Source organism: Prionailurus bengalensis, chromosome D2 (genome assembly GCF_016509475.1).
Source record: "Prionailurus bengalensis isolate Pbe53 chromosome D2, Fcat_Pben_1.1_paternal_pri, whole genome shotgun sequence".
NCBI lineage: Eukaryota > Metazoa > Chordata > Mammalia > Carnivora > Felidae > Prionailurus > Prionailurus bengalensis.
The window spans coordinates 67,750,727-67,770,525 of NC_057351.1; the positions used below are offsets into that span (position 1 = coordinate 67,750,727).

General features: G+C 45.0%; 1 protein-coding gene across 2 annotated transcripts in view; it reads left to right on the plus strand.

The window, feature by feature from the left end:
• Positions 1–19,799, plus strand: part of RBM20 (RNA binding motif protein 20) — a 195,788-nt gene that overhangs the window by 148,364 nt on the left and 27,625 nt on the right. For both annotated transcript variants that reach the window (XM_043597496.1, XM_043597497.1), the window contains exons 6-8: positions 11,165–11,308; positions 13,427–13,558; positions 19,700–19,779. In XM_043597496.1, the coding sequence (XP_043453431.1) occupies positions 11,165–11,308; positions 13,427–13,558; positions 19,700–19,779 (356 nt within the window). The remainder of the gene's footprint in view (positions 1–11,164; positions 11,309–13,426; positions 13,559–19,699; positions 19,780–19,799) is intronic.

Genomic DNA, 19,799 nt, shown 5'->3' on the forward strand with positions numbered 1-19,799 from the left:
ACTGAGCCCCTTTGTAAAGGGGAAGGGACTGAGCGGCAGAGGAGAAGTGAGAGCAGGACGACTCCTCTGCGTGTGTCCCGTCCCCAACCCCACCCTCCGGCACTGATCAGGGAACAAGAAGCCCTTCCTTGTGGATGTGGAGCCAAGAGACCTGAGTTCAAACCCTACTCTGGAGCACACAGGCTCAGTGGCTGCGGGCAAGTCACTTCATTACGCTGAGGCTCCCTTTCAAATGGGGACAATAACTCCCCTAATAAAGACTTTTGAAAGTAAAGCAAACAGCTGCGTTCTTACCAGACTTGTGTAATTGACCGTTTTGATGATGCCTCAAATCTCGGAACACTCACACCATCCAAGCAGAGCCTCCTGATAGGTGTTCAGAGCCCAAGGGTGGGAGCGAGGCTGAGGGCAGACCAAAGCGGTCATGAGGACTGAACGTGACACGGATGGACAGTGACGTGCTAGCCGCACAGTGTGTAAGAAGCACCAATGGCTGTTACTAAGCAGCAAATCCTTTTAACCGCTTGTGGGAACCTATCCTGTCCCAGGCCACGTCGTCACGTGACTGCCCCATAGCCATGGCCGGCCCAGGGGAGAACCCCTGTGACCTTGGGCAAGTCTCAGTATGTGGTGTTTCTCCTGCACAGATCTGTCTGGTAATTCCTGTGGTCATGTCTGCTTCCTCTAGAGACATGGCCAGGCTCCCATGGAAGCACTCTTCTTCCTCATGCCACAGGCACAAGCGATCTGATGATATGTGTTGATAATGATTCACGATAATTTGTGTTAATACTCGGAAGCTCTGAGTGCAGCTTCCTCCAAACGCCTGGAAATAGGAGTTCATCCGGCTTGAGCCTGAGGAGGAGCAACACAAGGAACACTTTGCTTTCTGCACTGGCAGCCAGCAGGAGATGGGGACCTCAGGGCATTGTAGGCTGATGCTGATGACGATGGCTAACATTTATACAGTGCTTACTAATTTCTTAGCATCTTCGTTTGTATTTTCTCATTTAATCCAGACAGCCCTGTGAGGTGGGGAAACCAAGGCACAGAGAGACTAAGTGCTTTGCTTAAAGTCTTATAGCTGATGGCTTTAATGGAAGTGCTGGGATTTGAACCCAGGTGACCTGACTCTAGATGCCTCCCTTGTAACCATCAAGCCCTGCTGCTGCCTTTTGAGGGTTTCTGAGTTTCCTTCCTTGCTATGAGTCTCTCTTTAGTGAGCCCACTCCTCTCCCCTCTATCCACTTCCACTCTACACGCTGCTCAGTGGGATCTGAATCTGCCTTGAGGATGGCAGTGACTTCTTGGGCCTCAGCTAGACATCAGCCATGGAGCAAGGCAAGGAGACCAGTGAGACCTGGCACCCAAATTCTGTACTGTGACAGTGTCCCCCAAGATGAGCTGTTTGGAGACATTTTCTACAGATCCAGTGAAGGGGAGAGTCGTCACCTGACTGGTCTTATAAGTTCTGTGAGGTCTTGTTCGTCACATGAGCCTTCCCCAGGACATCTAGGGGACAAGAACAATGGCTGCCCCAACCAGTCCCTGTATCATCAGTGCCTGCATGGGCACATTCTTCTACCTGATTCTGGTCCATCGAATGCACTTGTGTCTGTCTTTAGGAGAACTGGAAATACACGAATACTGACATTTGAAGAGAAGCTGAGAAGTGAAGAGCTGATTAATTGGCTACAGAAAGATACTTTGCAAGGCTCGGTTAAGTAGCAGGTTGTCCTTCGGAGAAATTATTGATTCTTTTTTCTGCCTACAAGTCCCAACCTCCAAAGATAAATGAATACATCAAAGGGTAATTACTCTGTTACCAAAAGACACTTTGTGAGGCTGGAGGAGTGGCCAGTGGGCTCCTTTTGCATATACATCTCTACTCTTTTTTCTGCTTGCATAATTCATGCTCTTTGTGAAAATTCAAATGGATAAGAAATATTTCATGAGGACAGGGAAATTTCCTCCATTACCCCCCTCCCAGCCCTCATACAAAACCCATAAAAGCTTTGATGCATTTTTCCTCCAGAAATGTTTTCTGGTTCTGTGCCGGGCTTTTTCAGTCCCATTCTACTTACAGACATCTTTTCAGAAACGCATTTGGTTGAGTAAAGCCAGAACCAGCCAGGACTCCACCATTATAATATTTGTAGAGCAAAGAGCAGTTGCTGTCTCTAAAGCTCCCTGTTTTCAAGCAGGAAAACAAATCGACCCAGGGCTTTGGGAATGAGCTTTTAGAAGGTCTCTGCACTGCTACAAAATCTAAAAGCACCCAAAAACCCATCGACCACCTCCATCAACCCTAGGCTTGGCTGAATGTACGCTTCCGTCAGCTCCGTGGGGAGTGTGAGCCTTTCATTTCCGTGTTTATTGTTGGCAGAGATGGGGCACTAAACTGACAGTTGAATGCTGGGGGGAGGAGGGGACTTGTGTCTGTCCCTGCCACCCCAGGGTCCCCAGAGAGTGGTTTTCACTTTCACTTATGCTTTGCCATTTGACAGAGCAGAGGCACTTTATCCTTGGCTGCCTGAGTCGTCATAAACAGAGTAATCAGGTTTCTGGAAAGGGCCACTGGGGCCTTCTCAGGCTGTAAATAGTTTTCTCGTGCTTGCCCAAGATGCACTTTGCTTGCTGACTGTCCACATAAAATGGCATTGCCATTTTCACAGCCACCTTGGAGTTTATTTAGTGCTGGTGCTACAGATGAGCTTCCCTAGCCTAGGAGGACAGACATCATTTTCATGTTTTCTTTCTCACTGGGACCCTGCACACTAGAAAACTTGTATAAATCAGGAAATTGAGGCACAGGGAAACATAAATGTTTGTGGAAGGCCAGAGGTTTAAGTCATAGGTTGCCCCTCAGATGGCTGGATGTTTCTAGAACTTCTCTCTGTCTATCCATTCTGGCCTTCCTGGTCCATGGCTCAGATCACTGTCGTCTCCTGACTTCCATCCAGAGAAACATGAAGAGCAGTAATTGATGTGGCAAATGATACCGGCCCTTCCCTCACGATTCCAGCTCTGTCATTGCTCTCCTCCCCTTGTGCATTTTCAAAGAGCAAAGAGCGAGAGGGAAACAGGACACCTGAATGGGTTTTGTTTTCTGGGTTTGTTTCCTTTTCTTTTTACAAATCTTAAGTATTTTTCTTGTTGCAAAAGTAGTACAAACATGGTATAAGAAATCCAAACAGTAACAGAAATATTTAAAAAATGGAAAATCTTAGGGGCGCCTGGGTGGCTCAGTCGGTTAAGCGTCCGACTTCGGCTCGGGTCATGATCTCGCAGTGTGAGTTCGAGCCCCGCGTCAGGCTCTGTGCTGACAGCTCAGAGCCCGGAGCCTGCTTCAGATGATATGTCTCCCTCTCTCTCTGCCCCTCCCCTGCTCATGCTCTGTCTCTCTCTCTCTCTCTCTCTGTCAAAAATAAATAAACATTAAAAAAAATTCTTAATTAAAAAAAAGGAAAATCTAGCCCTATAGAGAGAATTGACAGTCTTATACTATTTATCTCTAGCTGGTGTACATGTCCATGTTTAACTTTTAAAAATAAAGGGGCATCTGGGTGACTCAGTCAGTTAAGTGTTCCAATTTTTTTTTTTTTAAAGTTTATTTATTTTGAGGGAAGAGAGAACACAAGCAGGGGAGGGTCAGAGAGAGGGAGCAAGAGAATCCCAAGCAGGCTCTGTGCTATCAGCTTGGAGCCCGATGTGGGGCTTGATCCCATGAACCATGAGATCATGACCTGAGATGAAATCAAGAGTCAGACGCTCCAGGTGCCCCGGTGTCTGACTCTTGATTTCAACTCAGGTCATGATCTCACGGTTGGTGAGGCCCGAGTTAGACTCTGCACTGGCAGCAAGGAGCCTGCTTAGAATTCTCTCTCTTTCCCTCTCTGTCTGCCCCTCATCTGCTCACGCTGTCTCTGTCTCTCTCAAAATAAATAAACTTAAAAACGTGTTTTAAGAAGTCTGTATTGGGGCGCCTGGGTGGCGCAGTCGGTTGAGCGTCCGACTTCAGCCAGGTCACGATCTCGCAGTCCGTGAGTTCGAGCCCCGCGTCGGGCTCTGGGCTGATGGCTCAGAGCCTGGAGCCTGTTTCCGATTCTGTGTCTCCCTCTCTCTCTGCCCCTCCCCCGTTCATGCTCTGTCTCTCTCTGTCCCAAAAATAAATAAACATTGAAAAAAAAATTTAAAAAAAAAAAAGAAGTCTGTATTTTTGTAAAAATCATTTAACGCCACATAATGTTGTGCAACTTGGTTCTTTTTATTTAAACAAGCTCTCAATACATATTTTAATTGATATCTCTATCTCTTTCCATTTCTAAACGTAAAACCCTCTCTTATGCTGTAACATTACTACTGTATACACTTGCCTTGATTTATCAAGTCTACTATTGATCGATTTTTCTGCGGGACCAGATTTGTAATCACAAATCTGCCACTATTTAGTTGCCTACAGTTCGAGCGCCTTAGCTTCTCCTAAGCATCATAGGGTAGGATTCTGTGACTTTAAAGTTTACAGGGACATTGAAGTTAACCTGGCAGGTGCACCACCCAAAGCCTGTAGGCAAGTCTGGCACCAGTAAAAGTAGCTAGATGTACTTCAAGTCAAAGCGGGTATGCTTTATGAAATATATGAAAGTGTCAATAAAGACATCAGTGTCTACCCTCCCAAGTTAAGCCAAGATCCATAGCTATTCAGCCCATGTCCATTTACTATCTGCATAACATGTTCAAAATCAGTACCGTGAGGAATAAATATCTGCCCTGTGACTGTCTTGAGGTGTGTTTAGCACAAAACCAGAGACTGTGTGCCAGGTGAAATTAGGTCACACCTGAAAGGGATCACGCTGGACCACAGAAATTGTTTATTGAAGATCCAATCTACACTTCGTTGCCCTAGGAGGAACTTTGAGAGACTACTCTCACCCCGAAGGCCAGTTTCCCTAAGCCACATTTTTATTGCAACTTTGTGAGTTATTTGAACTGAGTCTCCTCTTTGAACTCATCTACAAAGCCTGTTCTCACCTGCACCAGAGGGTATTGAAAGGTCTCAGAATGTTCCTATACAAACTGTTTGCTGCTTTCACTTTCCCATCTATTTATAAAAGATTGAGTGAGCTGGGAGGTCTGGGACCCAGCCGCATGAACCATTAGAAGCAGCATCTGGTTAAATAAGTGGTCCCAGCAAGTGAAAATGTACAGCCCAGTCCCCTGATTGCACATGGGGGCATTCCAGGTCTGTGCTAGCCTGCATGCTAACTGAAATGTCCCCCAGCCTGGGAAAGGATTACTGTCCCTTTGGGTTAGTTGTTAGGACTTTGGTTACAACCTCCGACACCTTAGCTCTCTTGGAGATTCTACTCTAGGCTGGAAAGTTTCAAATGCACCTGTCACATACGTGCCTCCCAGGCAGAACAGTGAGTGGGATGTCAACAGAACCCATCAACACCTCACATCAAAAATTCAAGTTGGCCAGGTCTTAAACGATATTCTCTAAACCCATCTACTCTTCTCTCCCATAGCACAGCTTTTAAAATACATTTTTTGTAACTTCTAATAGAGTTCAGATTTACAGAAAAGTTGCAAGAAAGGTATACCTTTTGCCCAGATCCACTACTCCTTTACATTTTGGAATATGTGAAGTATGCCCTTTACATTTATTCTGTTTCTGTCTCTCTCTGTTGTCCTTATGTTCACCCATCTTTTACTGTCCGTCCATCCATCCATCCATCCATCCATCCATCTAATCAATGATGTGTTTTTCCTGAACCATTGGAGACAGTGTACCTCTGCATGCTTAACTATGTCAGCATGAATTTCAACACAGGCTTTCTCTTACATAATGATAGTATAGTTGCATTTTTTTTTCTCAGTCTAGGAGCATTGTAGCACATCCTTTAACTGTTGAGGGAAACAAAGAGACATATGTTTTAAGGAACCTGCTGGATGCCAGGCATTGCACCAAGGCAGTTTGCTTACGTTGTGTGCCATTTTTGTCTTCTAAAGGGTCCTGTGGAATCAATTTTTATTTTCCCTGCTTGATAGATAAGCAAACTCAGGCTTGGAAAAATTCACTTACTTGCTCAGGGTTAGTCACTGGGCAACAGACGCAGATCCAGGTCTGTCTGAGGCTCTCACTGCCATGGGACTGGTGCCAAGAGCCTTAAGGCTCAGACTCGCTGTGTGTCTGTCCTCATAGAGGCACCAGGCCTGCATCTTTAGTTCATCTCAATATATCATCTCAGCTCTTCTAGGAGCTGCAAACACAGAGACATTCAGGGAGCGGGAGGGCTTATCAGCAAGGTACTCACTGCTTGGAGCTGATCTTGAGCTCTATAAAGATGAGACCACCCCCCAACACAGGCATGTTTTTAAGATGAACATGGTTGTGAATGTATGCATGCTGAACAGCCGATCACATAGAGAAGGAAGACAAAAACATTATATTCACTGGGACAGGGAGTGGGGAAGACACAGGTTTTCTGTTTATGCCCATCACAGTTGGGGAAGGTTATCATTGTCCTAGGTCCTAGGCAAGCCTTTGGCAAGGCTTCTGGGAGGAGTGAAATTGTAGAACCTAGAGCCACACAAACGTGGATATTTCACATCTGGAAAGGACTCTAGACATATAGGCTGCCTCCCTCATTCCAGACCCTGGGAAATAAGTTTGTCCCTGTCACGCACCCAACCAGTGGCCAAGCTGGGACTCGAATCCAGGTCTTCCGTCTCCCACTACATCAGGAAGCCGCAAGCTTTTTACAGCCCATCCCCTTCATCATTGACTCCTACCTACCTCAAGCAGCCACTGCCCTGCATTCCGTGTCTGGAAAAGTACTGTATCTGCCAAAGAAAGTACTTATATTAATGAGTAATTAACTCATTAACTCATTTTTTATTAATCAAAACCACAGACATACCAATCAGACTTTCTCATCAGCATAAGATCTAACCAGGATTACCATATTGATAGGAGAAAGAGACTCAACTCAGGTTTTTTAAATGTCAAAAACCATAACCCCCGCCCCCCCCGCCGCCCCCACTGAAATATTGTTACCCTCAAAGACCCTTAAGGAAGTATTAGAGAACCCAGGCTGGAAATCAATGTACAGCATCGTGCTGCGTGCTCAAAAGCACTCAGGGTCATCCGTGCCCCCAGTGGACAAATTTTGCTCTAACTGTACACCTGAAGACCTCATTCTCCTTTTATTTATTTATTTATTTATTTATTTATTTTTCAACGTTTATTTATTTTTGGGACAGAGAGAGACAGAGCATGAACGGGAGAGGGGCAGAGAGAGAGGGAGACACAGAATCGGAAACAGGGTCCAGGCTCTGAGCCATCAGCCCAGAGCCCGACGCGGGGCTCGAACTCCCGGACCGCGAGATCGTGACCTGGCTGAAGTCGGACGCTTAACCGACTGCGCCACCCAGGCGCCCCGACCTCATTCTCCTTTATACTCCTCTCCCCACTCCCCTCCCTCCCTCCTTTTCTGCCTCATCATTCAGATCTGCCATAGGGCATAAGGCAAATAATAGCCACGTTTATGTAAACAGTCCCAAGAATAGATTAGAATGATTATACAAGTAACTGGACACCTTTTGTGAATCAAACATGATTTTGAACCTAATCGAGTTTAACAAAAAAATATTTTAGATCAATGACAGAGAAGAACGTAGACCAAACTATCCTAAATCAAATATTTGTGAAAGAATATAACACATAAATGTTTCTTTTTCTGGCTGGATAGGGTCTTTCACCCGCCCTGAAGCCAGACACCATGGAAACAATTAACATAGTTTCAAGATTTTCATTTCATGGGTCGCTTAGAAAGTGATAAACGGAAGTAATCTGGTTGAAATGAAGAAGCTGCTGGTGGTCTTTGGAGGCACTTGGCCTCTACCCTGAGCCAGCATTTTGCGAACCTATGACCCATGTACACATTGCCAGTTGAGAAGCTCCTAATTAGTACAATTAACTGTGAGGATACAAAAAGTCTCATGGTTCTTTGATATTAAGTGACAGCCAGGGAATTAATAAAATCCAGCTTCTATGTCTGATTAAAAATCTTGGGAGAAGAAAGTGCTCATGAAATGTACTTTTAAGATTTAAATGTAGGGGCACCTGGGGGGCTCAGTCAGTTAAGCATCGGGCTCTTGGTTTCGGCTCAGGTCATGATCTCATGGTTCGTGATATTGAGCCCTGCGTCAGGCTCTGTGCTATCAGGGCAGAGCCTGCTTGGGATTCTCTCTTTCCTCTCTCTGCCCCTCCCCTGCTCACATGGTCTCTCTCTCAAAACAAATAAACATTAAACATTTTTAAATAAATAAATAAAGCTAAAATAAAATTGAAGTGTAAACCTTTTTTTTAAAATAAAGATCTTGTCTTTACATGATCATCTCTACACCCAACATGGAGCCCGAACTCACAACCCAGAGATCAAGAGTCACTTGCTCCACCACCTGAGCCTGCCAGGCACCCCGTGTGTAAACATTCATTTAGGACCTAACAATGTCTGTAGCATGAATTCCTCTTGAGCTTTATCATTGCCCTGGATCTTGGGGGTTAGCTTTGGCAAGGCTTCTGGGAGGAGTGGAGAGGGTGAGAGGGTGCTTACTTTGCAGGAGGCATGTTCCACCACCCAGCAGCTCGGATACAAGCCTCTTGAATTGCTCCTTCAGGCTGCAGGAGATAGTGAGAGAGGTGCTGGCCTCTGTGATGGTCACTAAGCAACTGGACGGGCAAGGAGAGGGCACAGCCCAGAATGGTCCTGTGGTTCTGTGTGTCTCCCCTGTCGGTCAAGGACGACTTTGCCCAGGCCGATCACAGCAAAGTCACATGAGGCAGAAACGTGCTCAGCCGGCCTGTTGATAAATTCAGATGACCAGCCCCTTGGCCCTGCTTCAGAGCTCGGCTGGGTCTGTGTCTTTGTGTAGACCAGTCACCCTAATGAGAGGCAAAGATCCTCCTGTCATCCCTGGAGAAGGGGTCAGTCCCCGGGAGCCAGGCTCAGGCTCAAAGTCTGACATCTTACAGGGAGTTCTGTCTGCACTCTGTGGAGGCCCAGGGCTGATCTGGGAACTGCCGGGGCCACACACCAAATCCCGTTCCTCTTTGGGAAAGCGCCTGACCTCTGGATACCACAGAGGGGCAGGTCTGCAAGGGGCACTTGGGTTTCTCCAATGCAACGTTGAGCCATGAAAGGAAATTCTTATTGACTCTAATTGTCCTCAGCCCAGATGAGACAAATGACAGCTTCTTGCGAGAGAATTACCCAAGTATTAGCCTTGCTAGGGATGAGACCCACATCAAATGTAATTACATGTTGAAGTTCACTTTATGTTAGAAAACGGTGATCATGCAGTTGTAGGCTATGCTATTAGAATATGTTTCAGGTTTGGAAAATTGCATCCTTCTCTTCCACACTGGATTGGCTTATGGTTACTAATTCTTGAACCTCCCGGAGACTTCCAGTCTGATTAAGGTTTGCACAGACGAAACAGACACACTTCCTCCCTCCCGGAGCTTTGATTTGGCCCAGGTCATGGCTTCCAAACTGTGTTCTTTAGGACTGCTGGCTGGTGGTAGTGGCAGGGTGCCGGACCCCAGAGCTTGTCTACAGCAGCTGCTCTTATTTGTGAAATATATTGGGCTGCTGGAGGAAAGGATTCCACGGCTAACAAAGCTGTGAGAGCCACTGCCCTGAATCACAGGTTGTTGTCATGAATGTCTGTAGATAAGGGCCCCAAAATGCTTGCTGTGCTCCTTTTTCTCTAGTCAAACAACATGAGGTATATAAGAAAGTGTTAAAAACATCTTTCCCCTTATTCCCTTCCAGTTCTGTTCTTTGAAGACAACTAGTATTGACAGGTTGATATGTATCCTGCCCGGCCTGCCTTTCTCTGTCTGTGCTGATATACTTAACAAATTTTTCATTGTGAAAAATTTCAAACATACAGAACAATAGACACTAGAATAATTTATCCCTTGTATATTCCTTCCCCGACTCCAATAATTATTAAAACTTTATAACACTTGTCTTATCTATCTCTTTCTCATATATTCTGATTTTTTGTTTTGTTTTAAAAAAAATGGCATCGTACTGCGCGTGCTGCTCGGCAGCTTGTTTTTTACTTAATCATTTTTTTTTTAACGTTTATTTGTTTTTGAGAGAGAGAGAGAAAGCGTAAGTGGGAGAGAGCCAGAAAGGGAGACAGAGGATCTGCAGCAGGATGTGGGGCTCGAACTTGCGACCCGTGAGATCATGACCTGAGCTAAAATCAAGAGTTGGTGCTTAACCGATTGAGCCCTCCAGGCACCCCACTTACTTAACCATTTTTAAAATTATTCCTTATCAGTTCATTTACCTCTGCCTTTCAGTGGCTCTGTAGTTTTCCGGTACTTGAACCATCATTTACTCAAACACTCCCGTAGTCTTGGACATCCAGGCTGTCTCCAGAATGTTTTGCCACCTTATAAGTAACAGCAATATCCTTGTGCATCGGTTTTTATATATTGGTGCATTTACTTCTGTAGGATAGATTTCCCAAAAGTGGGATGGCAAGATCATGGGCTATCTATACTTTAAGTTTCATTAAATATTGCTAAAGTATATACTCAAGAGATCATAGCTGAACAGCTTCCCCACAGTGACACATGGATAAGCCCATGTCTTCATATCTTTGACGGCCCTGGAAGTGATTGCTCATTAAACTGTTGCAAATCTTGGGGCACCTAAAGTGGCTCAGTTGGTTGAGCATCTGACTTCAGCTCAGGTCGCGATCTCACGGTTTGTGGGTCTGAGCCCTGCGTTGGGGCCTGTGCTGACCACTTGCTTGGAGCCTGGAGCCTGCTTCAAATTCTGTGTCTCCTTCTCTCTCTGCCCATCCCCCGCTGGTGCTCTGTCTCACTCGGTCTCTCAAAAATAAACAAATGTAAAAAAAAAAAAAAATTAAACTGTTGCAAATCTTTTCTATAAAAGGGTGGCATAAAATTGATATTTTGTATGTGTCTGTCAGTGGGTTCTTTTTCTGCATTAATTTTGGAAATTATATCCCTGCAATCATTATTTGGGGGAAGATGGCCATTAGGAACATCTGGAATAGAGGGCCAGAGAGAAGTGTCTTTTGAAGACCAGCCTCTGCTCTTTGTTCCCATCAGTTTGCACAGCGGAAAACGGGTGCTGGCCGCGTGGTGCACATCTGCAATCTCCCTGAAGGAAGCTGTACGGAAAATGATGTCATTAACCTGGGGCTGCCTTTTGGAAAGGTCACTAATTACATCCTCATGAAATCTACTAATCAGGTAGGTCTGGGCAATTTCACATTGGTATGTACCAGACAGACCCCCACATGGGTGGAGGGGAACTATATAATTTTTTTTAAAGAAGCTGTTCTTAAAGAGGTAATGCACAGCTGGCCTCTTGCTGGGACAGCACAGAGGTTTCTGGTGGTGGTGGTGTTTTGTCTACCCTTGTCTCACTTTACTCTTCTTGTGATGGGTATGAGCCTTTGTGAGTTGCTTAGAGGTAAGGCGGTACTTCAGAGTGAGGTACTCCTTAACACAGAAAAGCTAACTGGCCCCCAAAATAGAAATCCATGGACATGAGTCTTTTCACTGTTATGAACCCCCTGAGCTAATGCTAGAAGCTTCTGATATCTGAGGGCCTGTATTTGGAGTGAGCCAACAGCTAACTGGGAACAGGTTTTTTTCACAGATCTTTGGTGTTAACACCAGAGGCCCTTGGGTCTCATAGCAGGAGAGTGGGTGGGAATTGATGGGTGCCTGGTAAGTCTCAAGGACAAAGAACCCTTAACCTGTGGGGATTGACTGAGAACTTGAGGGTTAATATGGTTGTCTTCACTTCTAAAGTTAAAGGAGGAGTTTATACCGAGAAATGGTCAGAAATAAGAATTTTTAAAAAATATTTTATCTTTTGTTAATATTTTTATTTTGTGAACCAGAAGAACAGACATAGAAGTCCTTTTCTTGATTAAGGCATGAACTTTAGAGATCAGAGCCACATCAGATCATCAGTGGTCTTTCTCCATCAACGTGGGCTTAGACTACTCACTTAGTCTCTTTGTTCTGACTATTTTGGGTAAATGTACAAAATTCAGCTTGCAACATTAATGCAGTGGGAGTCACTGAATTAGTATTATTCCCATTTGACAGTTGAGAGCTGGAGGTGCTAAAATGTTTGCATCAAGAAAGAGGCACTTAGAAAACTGGGTGGAAGAATCTGAAATAAAACGCTAAAGAATCTTGACTTGTTCATCTCCCACACATCTGCCATAGACTGTGACAGCAGGGAAAAGCATCTCTGAAATTCAAAAACAAATGTGGGTGAAGGATGGAGAACCAGCTTGGTTAACCCACGCAGATCAAGGAATCAGGAGTATAAGGGCTCACAGAGAGGGCTCTCTTGTCACAGACCACTTTTCCTTTCCAACATCAAGGGACCAGATCAGTGCACCAATCAGTATAGTACAAATGAAACGAATTTAAGAAACGATAATGACAGTGAACCGCTGCAGCAGCTATTGGGGTAAACCAGCAGGTCAGTCAAAACAGTCTATTTAGAAGCTCTCTGGAGACACTGATTGAATGCCAAAGCCTGGTTCTTTGTGTTTTATCAGAACAGTTAAATAAAGAGGAAAAATGCTGTGGAGATATAACTAAGGGTTTTCTTCTCTCTGTAATTCAAAAAGGCATGGCCTTCTTTCAAGCCTCAGGAGCCCCTGAGTTGTTTACTATTTTTCTTTCTTTGCAAAGAAAGTGAGAGTTCAAATACCCATGGCTGTGTCTCTGTCTTCTGCCATCATCACGACAAAATAGCACATTTTGCAGGGATCAGCCCAAGGTCACTTGTACAACAGACCCACTGTCCCCCCTATTACTCCTAAGGGTACTGTGGGTTAATGGACCCTCCCATCCCAGGGGGACTCCTGTGGCATGATATAGCACAGGATGGGCATACATAATTTAAGAATCATTGGTAACCATGGGGATCAGGGGAGGGGCCATCCTATAATGAACCTTTGGGTGAGGTTAATAAATAGGTCTCTTTGAACAGATGGGATCAAAGAGAGCTCTTATACTGGTCTTTTTTCTTTTTATTGAGGTATAGAGTATATATTCTAAAGTATACTCAAGTGTATTACTTTTCTACATGTGTACCCCTACGTAATTACCACACAGGTCAAGATAGAGAACATTTCCAGAACCTCAGAAGGTTTCCTCATGCTCCTCCCAGTCAGCACCTCACCCCCACCCCAGAGGGGAGCTCAGCCCCAGCTTCTATCAGCATTGATTCGTTTTGCCTATTCTTGAACTTCATAGACACAGAATTATACCTGGTACTGAATTTTGTTGAAGACCATACAAGTCAACTTGAGTATATGTCCTTCCATTTTTTCCTAGGCCTTTTTAGAGATGGCTTACACAGAAGCTGCCCAGGCCATGGTCCAGTATTACCAAGAAAAATCTGCCATGATCAATGGTGAGAAGTTGCTCATTCGGATGTCCAAGAGATACAAGGAATTGCAGCTGAAGGTAAAGCATTTTCTGACTGTTCAGTCATTCAGCAAGCATCAGCCGAGCATCTCCTTGTCGGGCACTGGCCTAAGTGCTGGCGGGAAGGAGAGGACAAGGAAAGGTCCTCAAATTGCCCATTGCCTTTGGGGATATCACGTGGGAAGTCCAGCCATTATAATATGGAATGCTTATTGAGGTGAGTACAAAATGCAAAGGGATTTTAAGGACAGGATGACTAGCTACCTGGGACCCAAGGAGGATTCTGCAGGGGAAGTCTTGAAGGATGAAACAAGAAAGGGAAGGTGGTTGCATTTCAGAGGTGGGAGCTCTGAGTATAACCTCCTGAATAGGACTCCCTTTTCTGTACTGAAGTACGGGTCTTCAGGAATTTTCACTTCCTCTCTCACTACTGCCCTGCCTTGATCTCTTATTCTCTCCTCCATCCTCTATAATTATATCTTAAGCCCCATAGAAATCCTCCTAAGCAACACATGACTGAATTGGCCACTGTCAGAATGACCATTAGGGATGAATTCAGATAATTCCAAACAGGGCGTTTGCTTGTTTGTTTTAGCTTATTCTACATTTCTCTTTTCTTTTCTTTTCTTTTCTTTTCTTTTCTTTTCTTTTCTTTTCTTTTCTTTTCTCTTTTCTTTTTTCTTTCCTTTCCTTTCCTTTCCTTTCCCTTTCCTTTTCTTTCCTTTTCTCTTTTCCTTTCTTCTTGCTCTATTGTGAAGTATAACATATATTCAGAAAAATGACTAATTATGTATTGTATAGTTTTAAAAGTAGTAATGGTTGAAATCCCATAAATCCCATAAAACCACCACCAAAGTCAAGAAATAAGACACCGGCGGCACCCAGAAGCCCCTCTGAGTCCCTCCTCAAGCTTTACCCTCCCTCTCCACTCTCCTGACTTGGAGGATGATCATTTCTTTGCTTTTCCTTACAGCTCTACAACCCACTTATGCCTCCCTTAAGGTGATTGTTTACTTTTGCCTGTTTTTGAACTTTACATGAATGGAATTATACACTTTGTGTTCTTTCATTCAACATCTGCCATCCATGCTGGGTGTGTCTATTTATTTTCATTGTTATGTAAATTTCCATTGTCCGACCATGAATTTATCTATATGTTCCACTGTCTGTGGACATTTGGGCTGTTTCCAGTGTTAGGGTATTAGGGACAAGGTTACCGTGAACACTCTTGAACACGGTATCCTGGTACACGGGTACACGAGCGTATAACTAGGGGCACATACATAACTGGGAGTGGAATTGCTGGATCTCAAGGCATGCTTACCCTGAACTTTGCTAGGTGATAGTAGCAAGCTCTTTTCAAAATTAGTTGTCCTAGATTTACATTCCTCCTAGTGTCAAGGTGTTCGGTGGCCTGCATTCTTGCTAACATTTTGTTATCTGGCGTTTTAAGTTTTGCCTGTCTTGGGAGAGTGTAATGGTTTATCATGGTTTTATTTTTTATTTTCCGGATTACTAATTGAGGTTGAGCCCCTTTTCCTATGCTCGTTAGCTATTCCATTTGGGTCTTCTGTGGTGGAAAGTTTCTTCTAGGGTCATTTGCCCATGCTTGTCTTTAGATTGTGTCTTCTTAATGGTTTCCAGGAAGGAGTTCACTTAACTGGAGCACTTAGTCCCTTTGGATTTATTGTAACTATTGCTATGTATGTATTTTTTTTTTTTTAATTTTAGAGATAAAGAGAGAATGTGAGTGGAGGAGAGGGACAGAGGGAGAGAGACAGAGAATCTTAGCACAGAGCCTGTGCTAAGCTCTCAGCACAGAGCCTGATGTGGGGCTCAATCCCACAGCCCTGGGGTCATGACCTGAGCGAAATCAAGAATCCAATGCCAACCAACTGAGCCACCCATGCGCCTCATATTTATATTTCAGTCTACTTGTCATTTTGTGCTTTCTACTGTCCCATTTTAATAGGGATCTTCCAGTTTGCTTCAGCTTATTCCATATTTACATAGGGTCCAGTTGGTTAAGACCCACAGCCCATAATCAGCCTTCAAGGTTGAAGGCAGAAGACAGAGGCTCAGTGGTTGTTGCTAGGATCTGACAAGTCCACGTACGTACATGGTAATGTGTCAGCCTGTTGTCAGTTGCCAGTCCTGATTCAGCTTTGCTTGCAATTATTGCTTCTGAAAATCCTTCACCAACAATTCTAGCAGAACCTGGTTTTTGTTTGTTTGGTTGGTTGGGTTTTTTTTGTTTTTTTTGTTTTTTTGTTTTTTTTCTGGCGAATGCAAGCATGTTGCTTTTCTCAACAAATCAAAGGTCCTATCCCATTATGTACCCAGCCAAAGTTTCTGTTCTCCTGGATTCTCCCCTGGAGGCTAAAATTGAATTTCTGCACTGAATTCCCAGTGGATCTTTGGTGTCTAAATGAGATGTAGTCAGGGGCGCCTGGGTGGTGCAGTCGGTTAAGCGTCCGACTTCAGCCAGGTCACAATCTCGCAGTCCGTGAGTTCGAGCCCCGCGTCGGGCTCTGGGCTGATGGCTCAGAGCCTGGAGCCTGTTTCTGATTCTGTGTCTCCCTCTCTCTCTGCCCCTCCCCCGTTCATGCTCTGTCTCTCTCTGTCCCAAAAATAAATAAACGTTGAAAAAAAAAATTTTAATGAGATGTGGTTGTAAGAATCTAATTCGGATGAACAGCAGTACTCAGCTTTTTAAATTAAGGTACTGAGGCACTGCAGTACTTACTGAGGGAAATAGTTCAGGATGGTGCAAACACCATGTGTTAAAGAGATCACGTGGTCAAGGTCTGCATTCAGCAGATGTTCACTGCGTGCCCACTGGACCAGGCACCATGGTTATAGACATAGCAAGCTCGTGGAGGAGCTCACAGTCTGGTGTGAGGAAGAAAGGGAAAACAGCACCATTGAAGACCATGTGACCTATTTCAGACTGGAGGGTGGTGGTGCAGCCTAGATTTTACCCCTTCCTGCTTTGAGGAGCTTGGACAAGGTGCTTTACATCTGTGAACCTTAGGTGCCGGATCAGTAAAGGACTCCACCTTGAGTTCTTCGGTTTTAAGCACTTTTTTTCCCCATGTATTATCTTTTTGAGTCTTGCAATCACCTTCCCCTATGAGGTGTGTAGGGTGGATAATAGCAGTAACTGTAACAGTACAACAATAATAACAAGAATAATATACCTTTAATCGAGTCCTGGTACTCTGGGTCAAGTCACGTGCCCAACACCTTATATACATTATCTTCTGTAATCCTGACATCAGTCCTGTCAGACAGGTATTATCTCAGTTTTATAGGTAAGGAAACCGAGGCTCATAGAAGTTCAGTAACTTGCACAAGATCATAGCTGCTGGAAGAGCCATGATTAAAACCTAGGACTGTTTTGGTTTTGCACAATATCTACACTTCTATATTGTGTTAGTAGGGTCTCCATTGTCCACGTGAGAAATCAGGTAATTTGCTTATGGTCACCCAGCTAGTAAGCAGCAGGTAGTATTCTAACAGGGCTTCTCAAACTTTAATGTGCATACAAGTCACTTACAGGTCTTGTTAAGATTTCTGATTCAGTAGATCTGGGGCAGGTCTGTGATTCTGCCTTTCCAACAAGCTCCCAGGAGATGTTGCAATGTGTCTAGAACACATTAACTACCCTTTAGGAAGGATTTTCTGCTCCCAAACTGTCACAATGCCTCTAATAGAAAGCATATCAAAACCTACTTTAACTACATAGCAATGCATGCATCATGGCCCCTAGGTTGACATAAGCCAGCTAGGACTTTCTCTGTAGGTGACAGAAATTTGTCTCATGTAAGCTCATCAACTAAAGTAAGGAAAGAAGTTTATTGGCTCATGTAAATGAAAAGTCCAGGAGTAACCCTGGCTGCGGCTGCAGGCACAGCTGCATTTAGGGCCTAAGTGATATCATTAGGACTTGGCTTTTCTGCACTCTGCCTTCTGTTCACTTTGCTTTATTTTGGGGTCCCCCTGGATGGCCCCCGGCTCCAGCCTCTAGGTGGCGTGGTGGCTTCATTGACTTCAGCAGCTCTGGCCTCCCGTTTCCTTCAACAACGGAGCCAGAGTTTTTCCTAGTAGCTTCCTCCTAAGTGCTGAGAGGCCTTGTCTGTGCTCGAGCTAGTTTGGGACACATGTCCTTACCTGAACCAATCTCTGTGGCCAGGGAAGGCCTTGCTGTGACTGGCCAGGCCTGTGTCACCCCAGAGCAGAGGTGGAAAAGGGGAAATGGCCTACTAGGGAGGTAGACAGCAAAACACTGTATCTATCCATATGTGTCTCTGGGCCCAAGGGGCCACCGCTTGAGGTCCCACCAGGGTTTGCAGAGGTGGGGGGAAATTTTGATTGGTCTTTTTCCTCTAACTTACCTTTTGCTCACCAGGCAAAGTGCAGGGAGAGAAAAGAGAGATTTAAGGTATCTCTCATCTCCTGTCTTGAATATTTCCTCATGCTGATAATCATGTCTCTCTATACACTCTTTGTGGCAAAGGCTCTATTCCTCAGGGCATTTGGGTAAGAACCTTTCACATAACATGTATCCAGCAAATGCATGGAATGAATGAGGAAGAGTAAATCTGAAGGAACAATAAAAAGTGAGTTTTCCTTCCTGCAGACCCAGACAAGAAGGATGAGCTATTTTCTGGGTTGTTCCATAGAGATTTCTCCAGAATCATAGTGTCTCACATGCAGAAGGGAACTTAGGATAGTTTAAACCAGTGTCTTCCAGTCGTCAGGGGAGTTTTCAGGTTCTCTGGAGCAGAGGTTTCCCTCTACTGAGGTTTCCCGTCAGTAGATTCAGGGTGGGATTGAGGGTCCCAGGCAGTTTGGCGGCAGAGGGCTTGGTTTCAGGGCCACTGGTCTTGCCAGCTTCCCTGCCACAGAGGGGTCTCTGGCCCTGAGAAGCAGTTGTGTGTGTTCCTGTGGTGCTCACAGGAAGATTAAATCAGCAGACGGTGACTGATTTCATATAAGATATGGTGCTGAGAGCTACAGCTGATAGGAGGCTTGGTCCTCACTTGGGGAGAGTTTGCTGTGTAACCGAAGAGGCAAATTATTCTTGTGGAAATTATACAAGACTTAAGCGAGTGCATCAGTTTGGGAGCTCCTAGAAGTTCAGTGGCAAAAGCCAGTATGACTTGGTTGTATAAAGAAGGGAAAGATTACTGAGCAGGTCCTTCAAGGATGAGGAGAGTCAGATAAACTGAGAGGGTGTCCAGGCAAAAGGAGTCAGGTGAGGACGGAAGCAGACCCTGGAAAGCACAGTAATGTTGAAAACTATCAGGGCTGCTGGGACAGGGTCTGGCTATGACAAGTTAAGGGCTCATCTGGAAAGTTTCAGCATCTTCACAGGACTCTTGAGGCATGGCCTAGAAATCAGCCACAGAGGGTTCAGAGGGTGTGAAACCCTCCAACACCTCCTTTTATGTCGGCCCAGTACCTGTGGCTTTTATCAGCCTAGTCTGCTGTGCCCTGAGGCTATTGGTGGATGCCAGATGGGCCTCATTATCTGAACTTTATAGGTGGAGAAAGGGAGCCTCCCACAGACAATGAGCCTTGACCCCAGATCACTCAGGCAGCTAGAGGCCAAGCAGAGCTGTTCTTCCTGGGTTGAGATTCTCAAGGTGAGGTACATCCCCTTGAGTATGCCAGCACTTCCTGGAACAGCATGGGGCTTGGCCTCTCACCCTTGTCTTAAACAGAGCAATATGTGTTGACCAGAAGCACCATGGATGGTTCCCTATGGTGTTATTGAGCCATATCAGTGTCCTCATAGAATGGATGAGAAGATATTATGTCTGAGATCTGCTTCAGAATATTCTATGGGGTGGGGAAAGCGTTCGGGTACAGATGAACTAGGTTGGTCAGAATTGTTGACAACGGAAATGGAGTCATGGGGGTTCAACATACCATTCTGTGTGCTTTTGCATGTATTTAAAATGTTCTACAATAAAGAGGTACCCAAAATGTCGGGGCCCCTCCATTCAGCATTATGCTCACACTCCTCATTCCCTGGATTAAACTTCTTCTTCCTCTAAAAAGGTATTTTTTCCCCTTGTGTGGACCGGGCAATGGACCCAAGTCCTCTCTGTTTCCCTTTGGTATTTGCATGGCCGTCTCTGGTCTGATGATGACCTCTCTGACTTTGCCTAGAAACCCGGGAAAACGGTGGCTGCCATCATCCAGGACATGCATTCCCAGAGGGAGAGGGACATGTTCCGGGAAGCAGACAGGTGAGGCTCCAGCTCTGGGC